Source organism: Lepisosteus oculatus, chromosome 22, assembly GCF_040954835.1.
Source record: "Lepisosteus oculatus isolate fLepOcu1 chromosome 22, fLepOcu1.hap2, whole genome shotgun sequence".
NCBI classification, from domain to species: Eukaryota; Metazoa; Chordata; class Actinopteri; order Semionotiformes; family Lepisosteidae; genus Lepisosteus; species Lepisosteus oculatus.
In genome coordinates, this window is record NC_090717.1 from 613,731 (window position 1) to 638,724 (window position 24,994).

Sequence of the window (24,994 nt, forward strand, 5' to 3'; positions counted from 1 at the left end):
CTGTGTGTAGAGGTACAGGGTGGGTATAGTGTGTGGGGGGGGGTACTGTGTGTAGAGGTACAGGGTGGGTACAGTGTGTGGGGGGGGTACTGTGTGTAGAGGTACAGGGTGGGTATAGTGTGTGGGGGGGGTACTGTGTGTAGAGGTACAGGGTGGGTATAGTGTGTGGGGGTACTGTGTGTAGAGGTACAGGGTGGGTACAGTGTGTGGGGGGGTACTGTGTGTAGAGGTACAGGGTGGGTATAGTGTGTGGGGGGGTACTGTGTGTAGAGGTACAGGGTGGGTACAGTGTGTGGGGGGGTACAGTGTGTAGAGGTACAGGGTGGGTACAGTGTGTGTGGGGGGTACTGTGTGTAGAGGTACAGGGTGGGTATAGTGTGTGGGGGGGGGTACTGTGTGTAGAGGTACAGGGTGGGTATAGTGTGTGGGGGGGGTACTGTGTGTAGAGGTACAGGGTGGGTATAGTGTGTGGGGGGGTACTGTGTGTAGAGGTACAGGGTGGGTATAGTGTGTGGGGGGGGGTACTGTGTGTAGAGGTACAGGGTGGGTACAGTGTGTGGGGGGGGTACTGTGTGTAGAGGTACAGGGTGGGTATAGTGTGTGGGGGGGGGTACTGTGTGTAGAGGTACAGGGTGGGTATAGTGTGTGGGGGGGGTACAGTGTGTAGAGGTACAGGGTGGGTACAGTGTGTGGGGTACTGTGTGTAGAGGTACAGGGTGGGTATAGTGTGTGGGGGGGGTACTGTGTGTAGAGGTACAGGGTGGGTACAGTGTGTGGGGGGGGTACAGTGTGTAGAGGTACAGGGTGGGTACAGTGTGTGTGTGGGGGGTACTGTGTGTAGAGGTACAGGGTGGGTATAGTGTGTGTGGGGGGGGTACTGTGTGTAGAGGTACAGGGTGGGTATAGTGTGTGGGGGGGGTACAGTGTGTGGAGGTACAGGGTGGGTATAGTGTGTGGGGGGGGTACTGTGTGTAGAGGTACAGGGTGGGTATAGTGTGTGGGGGGGTACTGTGTGTAGAGGTACAGGGTGGGTATAGTGTGTGTGGGGGGGTACTGTGTGTAGAGGTACAGGGTGGGTATAGTGTGTGGGGGGGGGTACTGTGTGTAGAGGTACAGGGTGGGTACAGTGTGTGGGGGGGTACTGTGTGTAGAGGTACAGGGTGGGTATAGTGTGTGGGGGGGTACTGTGTGTAGAGGTACAGGTTGGGTATAGTGTGTGGGGGGGGTACTGTGTGTAGAGGTACAGGGTGGGTACAGTGTGTGGGGGGGGGGTACTGTGTGTAGAGGTACAGGGTGGGTATAGTGTGTGGGGGGGGGTACTGTGTGTAGAGGTACAGGGTGGGTATAGTGTGTGGGGGGGGGTACTGTGTGTAGAGGTACAGGGTGGGTACAGTGTGTGGGGGGGGTACTGTGTGTAGAGGTATAGTGTGTGGGGGGGGTACTGTGTGTAGAGGTACAGGGTGGGTATAGTGTGTGGGGGGGGTACTGTGTGTAGAGGTACAGGCTGGGTATAGTGTGTGGGGGGGGGGTACTGTGTGTAGAGGTACAGGGTGGGTATAGTGTGTGGGGGGGGGGTACTGTGTGTAGAGGTACAGGGTGGGTATAGTGTGTGGGGGGGGTACTGTGTGTGGAGGTACAGGGTGGGTATAGTGTGGGGGGGGGGTACTGTGTGTAGAGGTACAGGGTGGGTATAGTGTGTGTGGGGGTACTGTGTGTAGAGGTACAGGGTGGGTATAGTGTGTGGGGGTACTGTGTGTAGAGGTACAGGGTGAGTATAGTGTGTGGGGGGGGTACTGTGTGTAGAGGTACAGGGTGGGTATAGTGTGTGTGGGGGGGTACTGTGTGTAGAGGTACAGGGTGGGTACAGTGTGTGGGGGGGGGTACTGTGTGTAGAGGTACAGGGTGGGTATAGTGTGTGGGGGTACTGTGTGTAGAGGTACAGGGTGGGTATAGTGTGTGGGGGGGTACTGTGTGTAGAGGTACAGGGTGGGTACAGTGTGTGGGGGGGGGTACTGTCTGTAGAGGTACAGGGTGGGTATAGTGTGTGGGGGGGGGTACTGTGTGTGGAGGTACAGGGTGGGTACTTTGTGTGGGGGGGTACAGTGTGTAGAGGTACAGGGTGGGTATAGTGTGTGGGGGGGGTACTGTGTGTAGAGGTACAGGGTGGGTATAGTGTGTGGGGGGGGGGTACTGTGTGTAGAGGTACAGGGTGGGTACAGTGTGTGGGGGGGGGTACTGTGTGTGGTGGTACAGGGTGGGTACAGTGTGTGGGGGGGGTACTGTGTGTGGAGGTACAGGGTGGGTACAGTGTGTGGGGGGGGTACTGTGTGTAGAGGTACAGGGTGGGTATAGTGTGTGGGGGGGGGTACTGTGTGTAGAGGTACAGGGTGGGTATAGTGTGTGGGGGGGGTACTGTGTGTAGAGGTACAGGGTGGGTATAGTGTGTGGGGGGCGGTACTGTGTGTAGAGGTACAGGGTGGGTATAGTGTGTGGGGGGTACTGTGTGTAGAGGTTCAGGGTGGGTATAGTGTGTGGGGGGGTACTGTGTGTAGAGGTTCAGGGTGGGTATAGTGTGTGGGGGGGTACTGTGTGTAGAGGTTCAGGGTGGGTATAGTGTGTGGGGGGGTACTGTGTGTAGAGGTACAGGGTGGGTACAGTGTGTGGGGGGGTACTGTGTGTAGAGGTACAGGGTGGGTATAGTGTGTGGGGGGGGTACTGTGTGTAGAGGTACAGGGTGGGTATAGTGTGTGGGGGGGGTACTGTGTGTAGAGGTACAGGGTGGGTATAGTGTGTGGGGGGGGGTACTGTGTGTAGAGGTACAGGGTGGGTACAGTGTGTGGGGGGGTACTGTGTGTAGAGGTACAGTGTGTGGGGGGGGTACTGTGTGTGGAGTTACAGGGTGGGTATAGTGTGTGGGGGGGGGTACTGTGTGTAGAGGTACAGGGTGGGTATAGTGTGTGTGGGGGGGGTACTGTGTGTAGAGGTACAGGGTGGGTATAGTGTGTGGGGGGGGGTACTGTGTGTAGAGGTACAGGGTGGGTATAGTGTGTGGGGGGGGGGTACTGTGTGTAGAGGTACAGGGTGGGTACAGTGTGTGGGGGGGGTACTGTGTGTAGAGGTACAGGGTGGGTATAGTGTGTGGGGGGGGGTACTGTGTGTAGAGGTACAGGGTGGGTATAGTGTGTGGGGGGGGTACTGTGTGTAGAGGTACAGGGTGGGTACAGTGTGTGGAGGGGGTACTGTGTGTGGAGGTACAGGGTGGGTATAGTGTGTGGGGGGGGGTACTGTGTGTAGAGGTACAGGGTGGGTATAGTGTGTGGGGGGGGGTACTGTGTGTAGAGGTACAGGGTGGGTATAGTGTGTGGGGGGGGTACTGTGTGTAGAGGTACAGGGTGGGTATAGTGTGTGGGGGGGGTACTGTGTGTAGAGGTACAGGGTGGGTACAGTGTGTGGGGGGGGGGTACTGTGTGTAGAGGTACAGGGTGGGTATAGTGTGTGGGGGGGGTACTGTGTGTAGAGGTACAGGTTGGGTATAGTGTGTGGGGGGGGTACTGTGTGTAGAGGTACAGGGTGGGTACAGTGTGTGGGGGGGGGTACTGTGTGTAGAGGTACAGGGTGGGTATAGTGTGTGGGGGGGGGTACTGTGTGTAGAGGTACAGGGTGGGTATAGTGTGTGGGGGGGGGTACTGTGTGTAGAGGTACAGGGTGGGTACAGTGTGTGGGGGGGGTACTGTGTGTAGAGGTATAGTGTGTGGGGGGGGTACTGTGTGTAGAGGTACAGGGTGGGTATAGTGTGTGGGGGGGGTACTGTGTGTAGAGGTACAGGCTGGGTATAGTGTGTGGGGGGGGGGTACTGTGTGTAGAGGTACAGGGTGGGTATAGTGTGTGGGGGGGGGGGTACTGTGTGTAGAGGTACAGGGTGGGTATAGTGTGTGGGGGGGGTACTGTGTGTGGAGGTACAGGGTGGGTATAGTGTGGGGGGGGGGTACTGTGTGTAGAGGTACAGGGTGGGTATAGTGTGTGTGGGGGTACTGTGTGTAGAGGTACAGGGTGGGTATAGTGTGTGGGGGTACTGTGTGTAGAGGTAGGTACTGTGTGTAGAGGTACAGGGTTGAGTATAGTGTGTGGGGGGGGTACTGTGTGTAGAGTACAGGGTGGGTATAGTGTGTGTGGGGGGGTACTGTGTGTAGAGGTACAGGGTGGGTACAGTGTGTGGGGGGGGGTACTGTGTGTAGAGGTACAGGGTGGGTATAGTGTGTGGGGGTACTGTGTGTAGAGGTACAGGGTGGGTATAGTGTGTAGAGGTACAGGGTGGGTACAGTGTGTGGGGGGGGTACTGTCTGTAGAGGTACAGGGTGGGTATAGTGTGTGGGGGGGGGTACTGTGTGTGGAGGTACAGGGTGGGTACTTTGTGTGGGGGGGTACAGTGTGTAGAGGTACAGGGTGGGTATAGTGTGTGGGGGGGTACTGTGTGTAGAGGTACAGGGTGGGTATAGTGTGTGGGGGGGGGGTACTGTGTGTAGAGGTACAGGGTGGGTACAGTGTGTGGGGGGGGTACTGTGTGTGGAGGTACAGGGTGGGTACAGTGTGTGGGGGGGGGTACTGTGTGTGGAGGTACAGGGTGGGTACAGTGTGTGGGGGGGGTACTGTGTGTAGAGGTACAGGGTGGGTATAGTGTGTGGGGGGGGGTACTGTGTGTAGAGGTACAGGGTGGGTATAGTGTGTGGGGGGGGTACTGTGTGTAGAGGTACAGGGTGGGTATAGTGTGTGTACGGGGGCGGTACTGTGTGTAGAGGTACAGGGTGGGTATAGTGTGTGGGGGGGTACTGTGTGTAGAGGTTCAGGGTGGGTATAGTGTGTGGGGGGGTACTGTGTGTAGAGGTACAGGGTGGGTACAGTGTGTGGGGGGGGTACTGTGTGTAGAGGTACAGGGTGGGTATAGTGTGTGGGGGGGGTACTGTGTGTAGAGGTACAGGGTGGGTATAGTGTGTGGGGGGGGTACTGTGTGTAGAGGTACAGGGTGGGTATAGTGTGTGGGGGGGGGTACTGTGTGTAGAGGTACAGGGTGGGTATAGTGTGTGGGGGGGGGTACTGTGTGTAGAGGTACAGTGTGTGGGGGGGGTACTGTGTGTGGAGGTACAGGGTGGGTATAGTGTGTGGGGGGGGGTACTGTGTGTAGAGGTACAGGGTGGGTATAGTGTGTGTGGGGGGGGTACTGTGTGTAGAGGTACAGGGTGGGTATAGTGTGTGGGGGGGGTACTGTGTGTAGAGGTACAGGGTGGGTATAGTGTGTGGGGGGGGGTACTGTGTGTAGAGGTACAGGGTGGGTACAGTGTGTGGGGGGGGTACTGTGTGTAGAGGTACAGGGTGGGTATAGTGTGTGGGGGGGGGTACTGTGTGTAGAGGTACAGGGTGGGTATAGTGTGTGGGGGGGGTACTGTGTGTAGAGGTACAGGGTGGGTACAGTGTGTGGGGGGGGTACTGTGTGTGGAGGTACAGGGTGGGTATAGTGTGTGGGGGGGGGTACTGTGTGTAGAGGTACAGGGTGGGTATAGTGTGTGGGGGGGGTACTGTGTGTAGAGGTACAGGGTGGGTATAGTGTGTGGGGGGGGTACTGTGTGTAGAGGTACAGGGTGGGTATAGTGTGTGGGGGGGTACTGTGTGTAGAGGTACAGGGTGGGTATAGTGTGTGGGGGGGGTACTGTGTGTGGAGGTACAGGGTGGGTATAGTGTGTGTGGGGGTACTGTGTGTAGAGGTACAGGGTGGGTATAGTGTGTGGGGGGGGTACTGTGTGTAGAGGTACAGGGTGGGTATAGTGTGTGGGGGGGGGTACTGTGTGTGGAGGTACAGGGTGGGTATAGTGTGTGGGGGGGGGTACTGTGTGTAGAGGTACAGGGTGGGTATAGTGTGTGGGGGGGGTACTGTGTGTAGAGGTACAGGGTGGGTATAGTGTGTGGGGGGGGTACTGTGTGTAGAGGTACAGGGTGGGTATAGTGTGTGGGGGGGGGTACTGTGTGTAGAGGTACAGGGTGGGTATAGTGTGTGTGGGGGGGTACTGTGTGTAGAGGTACAGGGTGGGTATAGTGTGTGGGGGGGTACTGTGTGTAGAGGTACAGGGTGGGTATAGTGTGTGGGGGGGGTACTGTGTGTAGAGGTACAGGGTGGGTATAGTGTGTGGGGGGGGGTACTGTGTGTAGAGGTACAGGGTGGGTATAGTGTGTGGGGGGGGTACTGTGTGTAGAGGTACAGGGTGGGTACAGTGTGTGGGGGTACTGTGTGTAGAGGTACAGGGTGGGTATAGTGTGTGGGGGGGGGGTACTGTGTGTAGAGGTACAGGGTGGGTATAGTGTGTGGGGGGGGGTACTGTGTGTAGAGGTACAGGGTGGGTATAGTGTGTGGGGGGGGTACTGTGTGTAGAGGTACAGGGTGGGTACAGTGTGTGGGGGGGGTACTGTGTGTAGAGGTACAGGGTGGGTATAGTGTGTGGGGGGGTACTGTGTGTAGAGGTACAGGGTGGGTACAGTGTGTGGGGGGGGGTACTGTGTGTGGAGGTACAGGGTGGGTATAGTGTGTGGGGGGGGGTACTGTGTGTAGAGGTACTGGGTGGGTATAGTGTGTGGGGGGGGTACTGTGTGTAGAGGTACAGGGTGGGTATAGTGTGTGGGGGTGGTACTGTGTGTAGAGGTACAGGGTGGGTATAGTGTGTGTGGGGGGGTACTGTGTGTAGAGGTACAGGGTGGGTATAGTGTGTGGGGGGGGTACTGTGTGTAGAGGTACAGGGTGGGTACAGTGTGTGGGGGGGGGTACTGTGTGTAGAGGTACAGGGTGGGTATAGTGTGTGGGGGGGGTACTGTGTGTGGAGGTACAGGGTGGGTATAGTGTGTGGGGGGGTACTGTGTGTAGAGGTACAGGGTGGGTACAGTGTGTGGGGGGGGGTACAGTGTGTAGAGGTACAGGGTGGGTATAGTGTGTGTGGGGGGGTACTGTGTGTAGAGGTACAGGGTGGGTACAGTGTGTGGGGGGGGGTACTGTGTGTAGAGGTACAGGGTGGGTACAGTGTGTGGGGGGGTACTGTGTGTGGAGGTACAGGGTGGGTATAGTGTGTGGGGGGGGGGTACTGTGTGTAGAGGTACAGGGTGGGTATAGTGTGTGGGGGGGGTACTGTGTGTAGAGGTACAGGGTGGGTATAGTGTGTGGGGGGGGTACTGTGTGTAGAGGTACAGGGTGGGTATAGTGTGTGGGGGGGTACTGTGTGTAGAGGTACAGGGTGGGTATAGTGTGTGCGGGTACTGTGTGTAGAGGTACAGGGTGGGTATAGTGTGTGGGGGGGGGTACTGTGTGTAGAGGTACAGGGTGGGTATAGTGTGTGGGGGGGGTACAGTGTGTAGAGGTACAGGGTGGGTACAGTGTGTGGGGGGGGGTACTGTGTGTAGAGGTACAGGGTGGGTATAGTGTGTGGGGGGGGGTACTGTGTGTAGAGGTACAGGGTGGGTATAGTGTGTGGGGGGGGTACTGTGTGTAGAGGTACAGGGTGGGTATAGTGTGTGGGGGGGGTACTGTGTGTGGAGGTACAGAGTGGGTATAGTGTGTGGAGGTACAGTGTGTGGAGGTACAGTGTGTGGGGGTACAGTGCGTGAAGGTACAGAGTTGGGGTACAGTGCGTGGGGGTACAGAGTTGGTACAGTGTGGGTACAGAGTTTGTGGGTACTGTGTGTGGGGGTACAGTGTGGAGTATAGAGTGTGGGGGTACAGAGTGGTACAGTGCGTGTGGGTACAGAGTGTGTGGGTATAGTGTGGGGGTACAGTGGGGGGCCAAGAGTGGGCACAGTGTGTGGGTACAGAGTGGGGATACAGTGGGGTTAAAGAGTGGTAAAGAGTGTAGGGATAAAGAATCGGGGTACAGAATGTGGGTACAGTGGGATTACAGAGTGGTACAGAGTGTGGGAGTAAAGAGTGTAGGGATAAAGAATCGGGGTACAGAATGGGGGTACAGTGGGGGTACCGAGTGTGCGCCCTTGCCTTGATCTTCTCCACGCACTGTCTCATGGAGGCGACACGCACGCACACCAGCGGGTCAGACCTGATGCTCAGAGCCCACTGCTCGCACTTCTGCTGCTCCGCGGCGCTGATGCAGCACCAGCGCACCACGCTGTCCTCCAGGGAGCTGCCTGCGCAGAGACACCGGCTCAGGGCTGCTGAACACTGCTGTGTGACATCATTTCTTACAAGTGTTCTGGTATTTTGCAACAGGCTGTGGGTCTCTGCTCTCGGCCACTGGCCAGGGTGCCAACCTGTAAACGCAGCGCCTGTGTAAAGACCTTTCAGCAGCAGCGGGAGCAGTACGACCTCTACCTTGTCATGATCGGAGAACCAGACCAGCAGAACAGAGGCTCCTCCTGCCTTCACCTCTTCGGACACAAACACATAATCTAGATGCTTTGCAGCACCTTGGCACCTCAGCACCGAGCTTCTCACCCATGGCTCTAAAAAGCACAGTTGACTAAAAAACTGCCACAAAAAATGCTAAATTGCCTTGTTCCTGCATCATCCTTGTCACTCAAATCTACATGAAGGGTGGGGTACAGGGCACACTGGGGTATAGAACACGCAAGTATAGAGCACACCGGGGTACAGGGCACGCAAGTATAGGGCACACTGGGGTACAGAGCATGCTAGTATAGAACACTCTGGGGTACAGGACAAACTAGTATATAACACTCTGGGGTACAGGACACACTAGTATAGAGCAGTCTGGGGTACAGGGCACACTAGTATAGAGCACTCTGGGGTACAGGGCACGCTGGGGTACAGGGCACACTAGTATAGAGCACTCTGGGGTACAGGGCACACTAGTATAGAGTAGTCTGGGGAACAGGGCACGCTGGTGTACAGGGCACACTAGTTTAGAGCACGCTGGGGTACAGGACACACTAGTATAGAGCACTCAAGGGTACAGGGCACACTGGGGTACAGGGCACACTAGTATAGAGTAGTCTGGGGTACAGGGCACACTGGGGTACAGGGCACACTAGTTTAGAGCACGCTGGGGTACAGGGCACACTGGGGTACAGGGCATACTAGTATAGAGCACGCTGGGGTACAGGGCACACTAGTATAGAGCAGTCTGGGGTACAGGGCACACTAGTATAGAGGAGTCTGGGGTACAGGGCACACTGGGGTACAGGGCATACTAGTATAGAGCACGCTGGGGTACAGGGCACACTAGTATAGAGCAGTCTGGGGTACAGGGCACACTAGTATAGAGGAGTCTGGGGTACAGGGCACGCTTGGGTACAGGGCACACTAGTATAGAGTAGTCTGGGGTACAGGGCACGCTGGGGTACAGGGCACACTAGTTTAGAGCATGCTGGGGTACAGGGCACACTAGTATAGAGCAGTCTGGGGTACAGGGCACGCTGGGGTACAGGGCACACTAGTATAGAGCAGTCTGGGGTACAGGGCACACTGGGGTACAGGGCTCACTGGGGTACAGGGCATGCCTGGGTCCGTTCGGCTCAGATGCTCAGATCCTGAAAGCCTGCGCTGTGGAAGTCCAGGTTGTAGGGTGTCCGTGAGGCCCAGGTGATGACCACAGCGGTCCAGACGGCCCCCGGGGCCCGGCGGGGACCCCGAGCTGCGTGCTGTCCTACCTTCGTGTCCCAGCCCCTTCAGCAGAGCCATGTAGTCCAGGCCCAGCACCCGGCTGACCTCCGTGTTCTCCGGCAGCACCTGCAGCCTCTCCGTGGCGTCGTGGAAGAGCAGGTCCGCGGCGCCGTACGCGCGCGACTCGAACAGCTGGAACCGCCTCCTCTCCCGGCCCCTGTGGCCGAACAGCACCTGCCGGGCAGAACGGCTCGCCCTTGATGACCCATCCTCGCACCTGGGGGGCCCTGGGCTCAGTCTGGCCCTGCGCTGCTGTCTGTGTGGAGTTCGCACGCATTCCTCCAGCTCGACAGCTGTGTCCCCCTTCTATCTGTCAGCGCTGAACTAGTCTTTGTGTGTGCCTTTGGGAAGCTGGACCTGACATCGCATCCCACCACAGACAGGGGGCGCTGGTGCAGTGAGCTGGAGACCCATCCTCCTAGCCCAAGCAGACTGCAGAACACATGTCCACAATCCTCAATGCAAACCAGGTTTTCTATGTCTCTGTAAATCATCTTCAGCTGAAGATCATAGGAGAGTGTTTGACCTCTGGTTTGGGGTGGAGTGGTGGCTCTGTGGCTCAGGATCTGGGCCTGTGGCTGGGAGGTTGCCGGTTTGTATCCCGTGGCCAGCAGAGGAATCCTACTCCGTTGGGCCCCTGAGCAAGGCCCCTAACCCCCAACTCCTCCAGGGGCGCTGTATAAATGGCTGATCCTGCACTCTTTACCTGTCTGTGTGCCTCATGGAGAGCTAGCTGGGGTCTGTGAAAAGACAAATTCCTAATACAAGAGATTGTATAGGGCCAATAAAGTGATCTGATCTCTCTTAAACAGCCGCAGTAATGAAGATGATCAGCTCAATGAGGTCACTAAGAGGTGAGCTGGAATGAAAACCCGGAGACACAGCGGCCCTGCAGGACTGGAGTTGTGCTCCATAGACTCAGAACATCACGTGTCCCAAGGGGAGCTGAACTCCGGTCCTGGAGGGCCAGAGTGTCTGCAGGTTTTCATTCTAACATGACTCTTAGCAAGCTAAACCAGCTGCTCACTGTCTGAATTTAAACCAGCTTCTAGTCTTTAAAGCTGTGCTGAGATCATCCTGAGCTCATCCCTGTATTGCTGGGTTCAGTATTTACAACACTTGTCAGGTTGTCAGGCATGCTAGTATAGAGTACTCTGGGGTACAGGGCACACTGGGGTACAGGACACACTAATATAGAGCAGTCTGGGGTACAGGGCACACTGGGGTACAGGACACACTAGTATAGAGCACTCTGGGGTACAGGACACACTGGGGTACAGGACACACTAGTATAGAGCACTCTGGGGTACAGGACACACTGGGGTACAGGACACACTAATATAGAGCACTCTGGGGTACAGGGCACACTGGGGTACAGGACACACTAGTATAGAGCACTCTGGGGTACAGGGCACACTGGGGTACAGGGCATACTGGGGTACAGGACACACTAGTATAGAGCACACTGGGGTACAGGGCACACTGGGGTACAGGACACACTAGTATAGAGCACTCTGGGGTACAGGGCACACTGGGGTACAGGACACACTAGTATAGAGCACACTGGGGTACAGGACACACTGGGGTACAGGACACACTAGTATAGAGCACTCTGGGGTACAGGGCACACTGGGGTACAGGACACACTAGTATAGAGCACTCTGGGGTACAGGGCACACTGGGGTACAGGACACACTAGTATAGAGCACTCTGGGGTACAGGACACACTAGTACTAGTACACATTTGTCAGGCTGTCAGGTCTCAGTGGAATACAATTGGCTGAACAACGTGTCCAGGGTGCTGGTCACACTGCCCATCGATGTCTGAATTAACAGACAAGAGGCTCAGAGTGGGCCTGGCCTAGCTGGCTGAGTGCTGGTCCACCTTACCGCTCTCCCGACCCGTCAGCCACCCGAGCTGCAGGCCCCCCGGCGGCCCCGGCGCGGCTCAGCGTACCTGCGCGGCCGTGAGGAACTTGCGCGCCACCCGGCGGTAGTTGGTCCGCGTCACCACGGCGCTCCCCGGCCCGCGGCCCAGACTGCAGCGCCGGACTTCGCCGAGCGGCGCCACGGACCCGTCTGTGCACAGCAGCCGGTACGCCCCGCGCTCCGACTCTGGGACGGGGAGGGAGCGTCAGGCGGGGCTCGGGCCGAGCGCGCGGGCGAGCCGCGGTCAAGCCACGGCCGGAGATCCCTCACCGTCTATGTTTGAGATGGCCATGTGGTCCAGGAACGCCACATCCCCCGTCCCACTTCTCAGACACCTGGGAAGACGACGCGGCGGTCAGCGAGAGAGCCCACCCCCTGTCCTGCGAGATCCGCATGCTGCTCGGCCTGGGCTGGTCTGGCGTCCTGCTGCAGCACGACACCCATCCTTCAGCCCTGCAGCCTGAGAGCCTGAAGCCTCCTGCAGCCACTGGGCTCTGCTGACCCAGCAGACTGACCCCACAGCCCCCCGACCCAACAGGACTGACCCCACAGCCCCCCGACCCAGCTGACTGACCCCACAGCCCCCTGACCCAGCAGACTGACCCCACAGCCCCCTGATCCAACAGGACTGACCCCACAGCCCCCTGACCCAGCTGACTGACCCCACAGCCCCCCGACCCAGCAGACTGACCCCACAGCCCCCTGATCCAACAGGACTGACCCCACAGCCCCCCGACCCACCAGACTGACCCCACAGCCCCCTGACCCAGCAGACTGACCCCACAGCCCCCCGACCCAGCTGACTGACCCCACAGCCCCCCGACCCAGCAGACTGACCCCACAGCCCCCTGATCCAACAGGACTGACCCCACAGCCCCCCGACCCAGCTGACTGACCCCACAGCCCCCTGACCCACCAGACTGACCCCACAGCCCCCTGACCCAGCAGACTGACCCCACAGCCCCTCGACCCACCAGACTGACCCCACAGCCCCCTGACCCAGCAGACTGACCCCACAGCCCCTCGACCCACCAGACTGACCCCACAGCCCCCTGATCCAACAGGACTGACCCCACAGCCCCCTGACCCAGCTGACTGACCCCACAGCCCCCCGACCCAGCTGACTGACCCCACAGCCCCCTGACCCAGCTGACTGACCCCACAGCCCCCTGATCCAACAGGACTGACCCCACAGCCCCCCGACCCAGCTGACTGACCCCACAGCCCCCCGACCCACCAGACTGACCCCACAGCCCCCTGACCCAGCTGACTGACCCCACAGCCCCCTGACCCACCAGACTGACCCCACAGCCCCCTGATCCACCAGACTGACCCCACAGCCCCTCGACCCACCAGACTGACCCCACAGCCCCCTGACCCAGCAGACTGACCCCACAGCCCCTCGACCCACCAGACTGACCCCACAGCCCCTCGACCCACCAGACTGACCCCACAGCCCCCTGACCCAGCTGACTGACCCCACAGCCCCCTGACCCACCAGACTGACCCCACAGCCCCCTGATCCAACAGGACTGACCCCACAGCCCCCTGACCCACCAGACTGACCCCACAGCCCCCTGACCCAGCAGACTGACCCCACAGCCCCCCGACCCACCAGACTGACCCCACAGCCCCTCGACCCACCAGACTGACCCCACAGCCCCCTGACCCAGCTGACTGATCCCACAGCCCCCCGACCCACCAGACTGACCCCACAGCCCCCTGATCCAACAGGACTGACCCCACAGCCCCCTGACCCAGCAGACTGACCCCACAGCCCCCCGACCCACCAGACTGACCCCACAGCCCCCCGACCCAGCTGACTGACCCCACAGCCCCCTGACCCACCAGACTGACCCCACAGCCCCTCGACCCACCAGACTGACCCCACAGCCCCCTGACCCAGCTGACTGATCCCACAGCCCCCCGACCCACCAGACTGACCCCACAGCCCCCTGATCCAACAGGACTGACCCCACAGCCCCCTGACCCAGCAGACTGACCCCACAGCCCCCTGACCCAGCAGACTGACCCCACAGCCCCCCGACCCACCAGACTGACCCCACAGCCCCCCGACCCAGCAGACTGACCCCACAGCCCCCTGACCCAGCTGACTGACCCCACAGCCCCCTGACCAAGCTGGACTGACCCCACAGCCCCCTGACCCAGCAGACTGACCCCACAGCCCCCCGACCCACCAGACTGACCCCACAGCCCCCTGACCCAGCTGACTGACCCCACAGCCCCCTGACCAAGCTGGACTGACCCCACAGCTCCCTGACTCAGCTGACTGACCTGAGTGCTCCCTGACCCAGCAGACTGACCCCACAGCCCCCTGACCCAGCTGACTGACCCCACAGCCCCCTGACCCAGCAGACTGACCCCACAGCTCCCTGACTCAGCTGACTGACCCCACAGCCCCCTGACCCAGCTGGACTGACCCCACAGCCCCCTGACCCACCAGACTGACCCCACAGCCCCCTGATCCAACAGGACTGACCCCACAGCCCCCTGACCCAGCAGACTGACCCCACAGCCCCCTGACCCAGCAGACTGACCTGAGTGCCCCCTGCGTGTTGTAGAAGGGCTCGTTGTCTGACGTCTCACAGAAGGAGTTGCGATGCTGGACGTAGGATTTCCTGCCCTGGCACAGAGCACACAGGCTGGGCGCCATGGCACTGGCTCCTGGGATGCAGCTGGAGTTGAAGAAGGAGCTGACCGCTGTGGACAAGCATGTGGGTCTGGGTCAGAGAGACTGGACACAGGGGTCAGGGTCAGAGAGACTGGACACAGGGGTCAGGGTTAGACAGACTGGACACAGGGGTTAGGGTCAGAGAGACTGGACACAGGGGTCAGGGTCAGAGAGAGACTGGACACAGGGGTCAGGGTTAGAGAGACTGGACACAGAGGTCAGGGTCAGAGAGAGACTGGACACAGGGGTCAGGCTCAGACAGACTGGACACAGGGGTGAGGGTCAGAGAGAGACTGGACACAGGGGTCAGGCTCAGACAGACTGGACACAGGGGTGAGGGTCAGAGAGAGACTGGACACAGAGGTCAGGCTCAGACAGACTGGACACAGGGGTCAGGGTCAGAGAGAGACTGGACACAGGGGTCAGGCTCAGACAGACTGGACACAGGGGTGAGGGTCAGAGAGAGACTGGACACAGGGGTCAGGGTCAGACAGACTGGGCACAGGGGTCAGAGAGACTGGGCACAGGGGTGAGGATCAGAGAGAGACTGGACACAGGGGTCAGGGTCAGACAGACTGGGCACAGGGGTCAGGGTCAGACAGACTGGGCACAGGGGTCAGAGAGAGACTGGACACAGGGGTCAGGGTCAGACAGACTGGGCACAGGGGTCAGAGAGACTGGACACAGAGGTCAGGGTCAGAGAGAGACTGGACACAGGGGTCAGGCTCAGACAGACTGGACACAGGGGTGAGGGTCAGAGAGAGACTGGACACAGGGGTCAGGGTCAGACAGACTGGGCACAGGGGTCAGAGAGAGACTGGACACAGGGGTCAGGGTCAGAGAGACTGGGCACAGGAGTCAGAGAGACTGGACACAGGGGTGAGGGTCAGAGAGAGACTGGACACACTGACCCTGGCTGAGTGGCTGCTCTTCCGCCCAGGGCAGGTAGTTCCGGGAGAGCAGGAATCCTAGCGGGAGACTCCAGCCTGCTGTCCAGCGCGCTCCAGAGTGACAGCTCCGAGTGCCCTGGAGAGACCGGATGCTGAGGCTGGAATTTCGGACCAGAGCCACCGCCAGGACACATCCGCCTGGACCACGGACAGAGGGAAGAGGAAGAGTGGTGAATGAGGACTTCTGGCTGCAGTCCTGAATCCGCGTGATGAGCTGGACTGCACGGCCCTGGTCCTGCTCACCATCTTCATACATCTCCTTGGCAACAGCAATGAGGCCAAACTGCTTGGCGGCAGTGTAGACTTCTCCTGCATCCAGAGTCACAGCATCTGCGCGGTTGGCCTGGAAACCAGATTGTTTAGTGCCTGTTAGTACCAGAACAGGAGAGAGGCGGGAGAGGCAGGGAGAGAGGAGCAGGTGGGAGAGACAGGAGCAGGCAGGAGAGGCAGGGAGAGAGACAGGAGCAGGCGGGGGAGAGACGGGAGCAGGCGGGAGAGGCAGGGAGAGAGGAGCAGGTGGGAGAGACAGGAGCAGGCGGGAGAGGTGGGGGGGGGACAGGAGCAGGCAGGAGAGGCAGGGGGAGAGACAGGAGCAGGCGGGGGAGACAGAGAGGAGTGGCAGGAGAGAGACAGGGGCAGGCAGGGGGAGAGACAGGGGCAGGCAGGGGGAGAGACAGGGAGAGAGACAGGAGCAGGCAGGGAGAGAGATGGGGGAGAGACAGGAGCAGGAGGGGGAGAGGCAGGAGCAGGAGGGAGAGAGACGGGAGCAGTAGGGGGAGAGACGGGGGAGAGACAGGAGCAGGCGGGGGAGAGGCAGGAGCAGGAGGGAGAGAGACAGGAGCAGGCGGGGGAGAGACGGGAGAGAGACAGGAGCAGGAGGGGGAGAGACGGGGGAGAGGCAGGAGCAGCCGGGGGAGAGGCAGGAGCAGGAGGGGGAGAGACGGGGGAGAGACAGGAGCAGGCGGGGGAGAGGCAGGAGCAGGAGGGGAAGAGACAGGAGCAGGAGGGGGAGAGGCAGGAGCAGGAGGGAGAGAGACAGGAGCAGGAGGGGAAGAGACAGGAGCAGGAGGGAGAGAGACAGGAGCAGGAGGGGGAGAAGCAGGAGCAGGAGGGAGAGAGACAGGAGCAGGAGGGGAGAGACGGGGGAGAGACAGGAGCAGGCGGGGGAGAGAGACAGGAGCAGGAGGGGGAGAGACGGGGGAGAGACAGGAGCAGGCGGGGGAGAGGCAGGAGCAGGAGGGGAAGAGACAGGAGCAGGAGGGGGAGAGGCAGGAGCAGGAGGGGGAGAGGCAGGAGCAGGAGGGGGAGAGGCAGGAGCAGGAGGGGGAGAGGCAGGAGCAGGAGGGAGAGAGACGGGAGCAGCCGGGGGAGAGGCAGGAGCAGGAGGGGGAGAGACAGGAGCAGGAGGGGGAGAGACAGGAGCAGGCAGGAGCAGGCAGGGAGAGAGACGGGGCGAGAGGCAGGAGCAGGAGGGGGAGAGACAGGAGCAGGCAGGGGAGAGACGGGGGAGAGGCAGGAGCAGGCGGGGGAGAGACAGGAGCAGTAGGGGAAGAGACAGGAGCAGCCGGGGGAGAGGCAGAAGCAGGAGGGGAAGAGACAGGAGCAGGAGGGGGAGAGACAGGAGCAGGAGGGGGAGAGGCAGGAGCAGGAGGGAGAGAGACAGGAGCAGGAGGGGGAGAGACGGGGGAGAGACAGGAGCAGGCGGGGGAGAGAGACAGGAGCAGGAGGGGGAGAGATGGGGGAGAGGCAGGAGCAGCCGGGGGAGAGGCAGGAGCAGGCGGGGGAGAGGCAGGAGCGGGGGGGGGAGAGACGGGAGCAGCCGGGGGAGAGGCAGAAGCAGGAGGGGAAGAGACAGGAGCAGGAGGGGGAGAGACAGGAGCAGGAGGGGGAGAGACAGGAGCAGGCAGGAGCAGGCAGGGAGAGAGACAGGGGGAGAGGCAGGAGCAGGAGGGGGAGAGACAGGAGCAGGCGGGGGAGAGACGGGGGAGAGACAGGAGCAGGCGGGGAGAGGCAGAAGCAGGAGGGGAAGAGACAGGAGCAGGAGGGGGAGAGACAGGAGCAGGAGGGGGAGAGACAGGAGCAGGAGGGGGAGAGACAGGAGCAGGCAGGAGCAGGCAGGGAGAGAGACGGGGGGAGAGGCAGGAGCAGGAGGGGGAGAGACAGGAGCAGGCGGGGGAGAGACGGGGGAGAGGCAGGAGCAGGTGGGGGAGAGGCAGGAGCAGGAGGGGGAGAGGCAGGAGCAGGTGGGGGAGAGATGGGGGAGAGGCAGGAGCAGGTGGGGGAGAGGCAGGAGCAGGCGGGGGAGAGATGGGGGAGAGGCAGGAGCAGGTGGGGGAGAGGCAGGAGCAGGAGGGGGAGAGGCAGGAGCAGGCGGGGGAGAGACAGGAGCAGGAGGGAGAGAGACAGGAGCAGGCAGGGAGAGAGACGGGGGAGAGACAGGAGCAGGCGGGGGAGAGAGACGGGGGAGAGACAGGAGCAGGAGGGGGAGAGACAGGAGCAGGAGGGGGAGAGACGGGGGAGAGACAGGAGCAGGAGGGAGAGAGACAGGAGCAGGAGGGGGAGAGACGGGGGAGAGACAGGAGCAGGAGGGAGAGAGACAGAAGCAGGAGGGGGAGAGACGGGGGAGAGACAGGAGCAGGCGGGGGAGAGACAGGAGCAGCCGGGGGAGAGGCAGGAGCAGGAGGGAGAGAGACGGGGGAGAGACAGGAGCAGCCGGGGGAGAGGCAGGAGCAGCCGGGGGAGAGGCAGGAGCAGGAGGGAGAGAGACAGGAGCAGGCAGGAGCAGGCAGGGAGAGAGACGGGGGGAGAGACAGGAGCAGGAGGGGGAGAGGCAGGAGCAGGAGGGGGAGAGACGGGGGAGAGACAGGAGCAGCCGGGGGAGAGGCAGGAGCAGGAGGGAGAGAGACAGGAGCAGGCAGGAGCAGGCAGGGAGAGAGACGGGGGGAGAGACAGGAGCAGAAGAGAGAGAGACGGGGGAGAGACAGGAGCAGGAGGGGGAGAGGCAGGAGCAGGCGGGGAGAGAGACAGGAGCAGGAGGGGGAGAGGCAGGAGCAGCCGGGGGAGAGACAGGAGCAGGCGGGGAGAGGCAGGAGCAGGAGGGAGAGAGACAGGAGCAGGAGGGGGAGAGACGGGGGAGAGACAGGAGCAGGAGGGAGAGAGACAGGAGCAGGAGGGGGAGAGACGAGGGAGAGACAGGAGCAGGCAGGGAGAGAGACGGGGGAGAGACAGGAGAGAGACAGGAGCAGGAGGGAGAGAGACAGGAGCAGGAGGGGGAGAGACGGGGGAGAGACAGGAGCAGGCGGGGGAGAGGCAGGAGCAGGAGGGGAAGAGATGGTGGAGAGACAGGAGCAGGAGGGGGAGAGACAGGAGCAGGAGGGAGAGAGACAGGAGCAGGAGGGGGAGAGACAGGGGAGAGACAGGAGCAGGTAGGGAGAGAGACGGGGGAGAGACAGGAGCAGGCGGGGGAGAGAGACGGGAGAGAGACGGGAGCAGGAGGGGGAGAGACAGGGGAGAGACAGGAGCAGGAGGGGGAGAGACGGGGGAGAGACAGGAGCAGGAGGGAGAGAGACAGGAGCAGGAGGGGGAGAGACGGGGGAGAGGGGAAGAGATGGTGGAGAGACAGGAGCAGGCAGGGAGAGAGACGGGGGAGAGACGAGGGAGAGACAGGAGCAGGAGGGGGAGAGACAGGAGCAGGAGGGGGAGGTGGGGAGAGGCAGGAGCAACCGGGGGAGAGGCAGGAGCAGGAGGGAGAGAGACAGGAGCAGGCAGGAGCAGGCAGGGAGAGAGACGGGGGGAGAGACAGGAGCAGGAGGGAGAGAGACAGGAGCAGGAGGGGGAGGTGGGGAGAGGCAGGAGCAACCGGGGGAGAGGCAGGAGCAGGCGGGGAGAGAGACAGGAGCAGGAGGGGGAGAGGCAGGAGCAGCCGGGGGAGAGACAGGAGCAGGCGGGGAGAGGGAGGAGCAGGAGGGAGAGAGACAGGAGCAGGAGGGGGAGAGACGGGGGAGAGACAGGAGCAGGAGGGAGAGAGACAGGAGCAGGAGGGGGAGAGACGAGGGAGAGACAGGAGAGAGACAGGAGCAGGAGGGGGAGAGACAGGAGCAGGAGGGGGAGAGACAGGAGCAGGAGGGGGAGAGACGGGGGAGAGACAGGAGCAGGCAGGGAGAGAGACGGGGGAGAGACAGGAGCAGGCGGGGGAGAGAGACGGGAGAGAGACAGGAGCAGGAGGGGGAGAGACGGGGGAGAGACAGGAGCAGGAGGGAGAGAGACAGGAGCAGGAGGGGGAGAGACGGGGGAGAGGGGAAGAGATGGTGGAGAGACAGGAGCAGGCAGGGAGAGAGACGGGGGAGAGACGAGGGAGAGACAGGAGCAGGAGGGGGAGAGACAGGAGCAGGAGGGGGAGGTGGGGAGAGGCAGGAGCAACCGGGGGAGAGGCAGGAGCAGGAGGGAGAGAGACAGGAGCAGGCAGGAGCAGGCAGGGAGAGAGACGGGGGGAGAGACAGGAGCAGGAGGGAGAGAGACAGGAGCAGGAGGGGGAGGTGGGGAGAGGCAGGAGCAACCGGGGGAGAGGCAGGAGCAGGCGGGGAGAGAGACAGGAGCAGGAGGGGGAGAGGCAGGAGCAGCCGGGGGAGAGACAGGAGCAGGCGGGGAGAGGGAGGAGCAGGAGGGAGAGAGACAGGAGCAGGAGGGGGAGAGACGGGGGAGAGACAGGAGCAGGAGGGAGAGAGACAGGAGCAGGAGGGGGAGAGACGGGGGAGAGACAGGAGAGAGACAGGAGCAGGAGGGAGAGAGACAGGAGCAGGAGGGGGAGAGACAGGAGCAGGAGGGAGAGAGACAGGAGCAGGAGGGGGAGAGACGGGGGAGAGACAGGAGCAGGCAGGGAGAGAGACGGGGGAGAGACAGGAGCAGGCGGGGGAGAGAGACGGGAGAGAGACAGGAGCAGGAGGGGGAGAGACGGGGGAGAGACAGGAGCAGGAGGGAGAGAGACAGGAGCAGGCGGGGGAGAGGCAGGAGCAGCGGACCTGGATCTTGCCGATGCAGTCCGCGGTGCTGGGCGCCAGGATACAGGACAGCTTGGCGAAAGCGGCCACAGCCGCCGCGGGCAGCACCGCCGCCAGAGCCCGGGCCAGGTCCGCACACTTCCTCTGCTCCCGGTCCGACACGCAGCACCAGCGGAACTTCTTGCCTGCGGAGGGAGAGAGAGTGACCCCTTTGGTGCCCGGATTCCGTTCTAACAGAAGACTTTTAACTTTCAGCTCAACTAATTGAATTGAGCTGTAATCGCTTGATAAACCCCAGTTCTGCCGATCACTTCGGCGATGAAGGCTCAGCCGGAGCACAGACTCCTGTTGGCACTGATGATGACCTCTGGTCTGGCGCGTAAGGCGCAAGACATTATCTACGGACTGCCGGCTTGTTTTCTTCAGTGTTAAACCCAACTGGAGGCGAAGTCTCGTCGCTCTTATAGACGCGTACCTGCAGTGTGGCACGAGCACGCGACGAGAATCAGGGCGATGAGCGCTGTTCTCATGGTGCAGTTTGTTCCAGTCCCTCTGTCCGTCTGAGCCCGTCCGCTGTCCGCCTGCGTCTCTCCGAGCCCGTCCGCTGTCCGCTGTCCGCCTGCGTCTCTCCGAGCCCGTCCGCTGTCCGCTGTCCGCTGTCCGCCTGCGTCTCTCCGAGCCCGTCCGCTGTCCGCTGTCCGCCTGCGTCTCTCCGAGCCCGTCCGCTGTCCGCTGTCCGCCTGCGTCTCTCCGAGCCCGTCCGCTGTCCGCTGTCCGCCTGCGTCTCTCCGAGCCCGTCCGCTGTCCGCTGTCCGCTGTCCGCCTGCGTCTCTCCGAGCCCGTCCGCTGTCCGCTGTCCGCCTGCGTCTCTCCGAGCCCGTCCGCTGTCCGGGAGCGACTTCACCGCGTGCGTCACACCGGCCTGGCGTCCTGCGACCACAGAGCGCGCGTCTGCGAAAACACTCTCGCCTCGAGAAATTCCTCGGAGCTGCAGGAGTCAAGGAAAAAGGTGTTTTTCTGCGAGAAAGGATTTTTGAGCGTGCATATGGGAAACATTTCCGGTTCCACTGCAACCCGGGTCACATCTGTCAGAGAGCCGACTCTTGAAACGCGTGCCAACCCGGACCGGGAGGTTCTGAAAGAGCTCGGCTTTGTGCACTATGCACGCATGCGTTCCAACTTCAGACCCACCCGTGTCCACTTGGAAATCAAAGCAGCCACATGTTTATAATCTAATTGTAATCTAATGGGGAAATATTGGCTCTGTAAAAATTACGATCATGAAACGGTGATCACTTCAGGGGTATGGCCTTACTGAACCATGCTATTATGTCCACAAAAACAGAAAGATCATCAGTCACGAGATACGAAGTTGTGCCACGCCTGTTATTCCAACCAAGAGCTACACACAGTGACACATCAGCCAAGCCCTACGCACAGTAACACACCGGCCAAGAGTTACGCACAGTAACACATCGGCCAAGAACTACGCACAGTAACACATCAGCCAAGAGTTACGCACAGTAACACATCAGCCAAGAACTACGCACAGTAACACATCAGCCAAGAACTACGCACAGTAACACATCGGCCAAGAGCTATGCACAGTAACACATCAGCCAAGCGTTACGCACAGTAACGCTGAGGACACCGATAGATTTCTGAACTGCTTTTGTTTCCACCTTTTTAATGAATACAATTTAGAACAGAAAACACTCGGATCCCATTCTCCGTAGCACTGCTGGTATTCATGAGAGTGCGAGGTTTTCCGTGTTTGTGTGAGTCCAGAAGGAAGCACCCCGGAGGCCCCTAGCCTGGAGCTGGTATCGCAATCACGGGCGAGGAGCTGAAACTCAGAAACATCTGCCCGCCACATTACTGCCTGTTCAGCAGGAATAAGGTGACACAGGAACTCAGGAAGATAAATGGGATAAAAGGTGCTGTATAAACGCAGTTTGTCAGACAGTTGCAGACTAAATCTTGTTTTAGAAGTGCACGTGTTTACCAGCGGTGCCTCTTCCAGAGCGCCGAGCCCAGACTCGTCCCGGAAGGGCGGCCGGACAGCCCAGCGCGGCGCACTTCAGGATGCTGACTGATGGGGAATAATGACTCTTCGCCGGCTGACACCTCAGTTCTGCGGTGCTAAATCCGCGTGATGTTCTGAATGCTCGCGGGCTGTTTCACGAAGCACGTTTATCTAATTAAGGCTTTTCTCAGTTTAGCAGGATTGCAATAACCAGATGACTGACTTTCACGAAGGTAATCTCTGGTTTCAGTTTTCCGGTTAAAGCGATTCAGGTTTGAACAATATGAGGAACTGCGCGTTCACGCCGCACTTCAGACGAGCTAACTGCGCGTTCACGCCGCACTTCAGACAAGCTAATGGCAATTGCGCGTTCACGCCGCACTTCAGACAAGCTAATGGCAATTGCGCGTTCACGCCGCACTTCAGACACGCTAACTGCGCGTTCACGCCGCAAGGGAGAAAGGAGCGTCAAATCCTTCATCAGAGCCGGCGGCGGCGACAGAACGAGCGTCTTCATCCAGTGACCATGAATTACTCTTTCTGGAAAATAAAACAGCTATCAGGTTTAAATCAGCTGAAGCCAAAGACGCCTGGCAAGGAACGGCGCGATAAAGTGTGCGATGATAAAACAGGCATTTTCGACATTAGTACAGCATTGAAGAGCTGCTCCTCTTGACGCCGTTGTGCAGGTGTACAGTATTGTCCTGATGCTGACGTAGCTGACTGTCACAGCGCCCAGTACAGCAATATCATCCACAGGGCTGCTGTACAGCACAGAGTGGTGCACTAGCACCAGCAGCCATATCACCCTGCAGCTCCCAGCTGGCAGCCCACTGAAGCCCAGCAGTGTGAGCCTGGCCAGTACCTGGAGGGGAGACTCCTGGGAAAGCTAAGGCTGCTGGAAGAGGTGTTAGTGGGGCCAGCAGGGGGCGCTCACCCTGCGGGTGTGGGTCCTAATGCCCCAGTATAGTGACGGGGACACTACACTGTAAACAGCTCCGTCCTTCAGATGAGAAGTAAAACCGAGGTCCTGACTCTCTGTGGTCATTAAAAATCCCAGGGCGTTTCTTGAAAAAAGAGTAGGGGTGTAACCCCGGTGTCCTGGCCAAATTTCCCCCTGGCCTTTACCAGTCATGGCCTCCTAATAACCCCCATCTCTGAACTGGCTTCATTACTCTGCTCTCCTCCCCACTGAGAGCTGGTGTGTGTGAGTGTTCTGGTGCACTATGGCTGCCGTCGCATCATCCAGGTGGGGCTGCACACTGGTGGTGGTGGAGAGGATCCCCATTACCTGTAAAGCGCTTTGAGTGGAGTGTCCAGAAAAGTGCTATATAAGTGTGAGGATATTATTATTATTATTATTATTATTATTATTATTATTATTATTATTACTAGTGCAGCCCTCCGGGTGCTTGGTGCCAACAGGCAGTGTGAGGGGAGTAAGACTGGAGCAGGAGCCATCGTCATTAGCAGTCCTTTACTGGGGTGTTGTCTTTTCCCCAACATGTTCTGTTCTGGGCATCAAGTAGTTGAGGTGAGACTCCTCCCAGGTTGCAGAAAGCCTTAAGCCAGGTACAAAAGTGACCTAATTATAACTGGGGGGAAAATGAAGCCAGAAGAAATGAGAAAAACAAACACATCCTAAAAAAGAGTGGGCTGCGTCACTAGAAGGGTGTTCAGCTCTGGTGCGCCTCTCTGCTCTGCCACCCGGCTGATCCAGATGGATGGGAGAAGGTCATCACAGCACACAGGTGGAGTGCAGGATCTCTCTCCTTCCTGAGGGTGGCAGTGCTGAGCAGCACAGCACAGGCAACAGGGCTGTCACCTGGCCTGGCTGTGCGGGGGCCCCCGCCCGGACAGAGTCACGTACGTGTTGCGTCATAGATCACGTGATCCCTACCACAGGAAACAGTGGGCTGATGGAAACTGTGCATTATGAACGCCTGCGTCTTAGGTGACACCCATTGTAGGCACACAGCGTCTAAAAACCTCTTCTGATGGGAATGACAATAATTTGTATCGTCTTTTGTGTAATCAATGTTCATATTTTTAGACTCGGAAAGACTAACAATTTTATTTTTAAATTATTTTTTTAACTGCACATTGATGCTGTGAATTGATTTTCTGTTGAGAAAACTATCAGCCTCGTTTGGCCCTGTGGGGGCTGTAATGGGGATGTCTGAGCAGTCCAGAGCACCTGTCATATGAGGAACTTCTGCCAGAGAGGTGTAGCTCAAGGTGCATGGCAGTAGGGAACAGAAGCTACATTTACAGTGGACAGAATTGTATATGAGAATATTACCAGCTACTTTATGAAGCCCTTTCTATGGTATTTACTAATGTACGGCCTGGAATCGTCACGAATGGACGCAGAAACAATTTCAATGCGAACAGCATTTTCCTCCCTGCAGGAAACACTGTCGCTCCCCTGAAGCGCTTCGGGTCGGCAACACAGTAAAAAAAAATACACCAGTCACAAGGAAAACAAATATCGAATACAAATGATCAGCGAACTGTAAAGGGTTAAGGCCTTCACTCTTCTTTCATTCTCTTCAGTAAGCTCTAATATCAGCCGGATCCCTGAAGGAATCTGGCCTCGGTTTTTTGCAGCGGACTGACTGGTCTGTGAATCGTATGACTGCACCTGCCCCGGAGCAGGTGACGAGATGAGGATATATTGCTATAATCATCTAACAGGGTGCAGTTCAATCTTGCTTCGTGAAACCGAATATCTAG

General features: G+C 59.4%; 1 protein-coding gene across 1 annotated transcript in view; it reads right to left on the minus strand.

Moving 5' to 3' along the window:
* sxph (saxiphilin) overlaps positions 1-21,760 on the minus strand; it is a 41,494-nt gene extending 19,734 nt beyond the window's left edge. The window contains exons 1-9 of the mRNA XM_069182044.1: positions 20,708-21,760; positions 20,254-20,417; positions 15,479-15,578; positions 15,197-15,373; positions 14,152-14,314; positions 11,864-11,928; positions 11,622-11,779; positions 9,652-9,838; positions 8,021-8,169 (exon numbers count right to left, since the gene is read on the minus strand). Of these exons, the coding sequence (XP_069038145.1) occupies positions 8,021-8,169; positions 9,652-9,838; positions 11,622-11,779; positions 11,864-11,928; positions 14,152-14,314; positions 15,197-15,373; positions 15,479-15,578; positions 20,254-20,417; positions 20,708-20,762 (1,218 nt within the window). The 5' untranslated portion in view covers positions 20,763-21,760. The remainder of the gene's footprint in view (positions 1-8,020; positions 8,170-9,651; positions 9,839-11,621; positions 11,780-11,863; positions 11,929-14,151; positions 14,315-15,196; positions 15,374-15,478; positions 15,579-20,253; positions 20,418-20,707) is intronic.
* Positions 21,761-24,994: the final 3,234 nt, after the last annotated feature.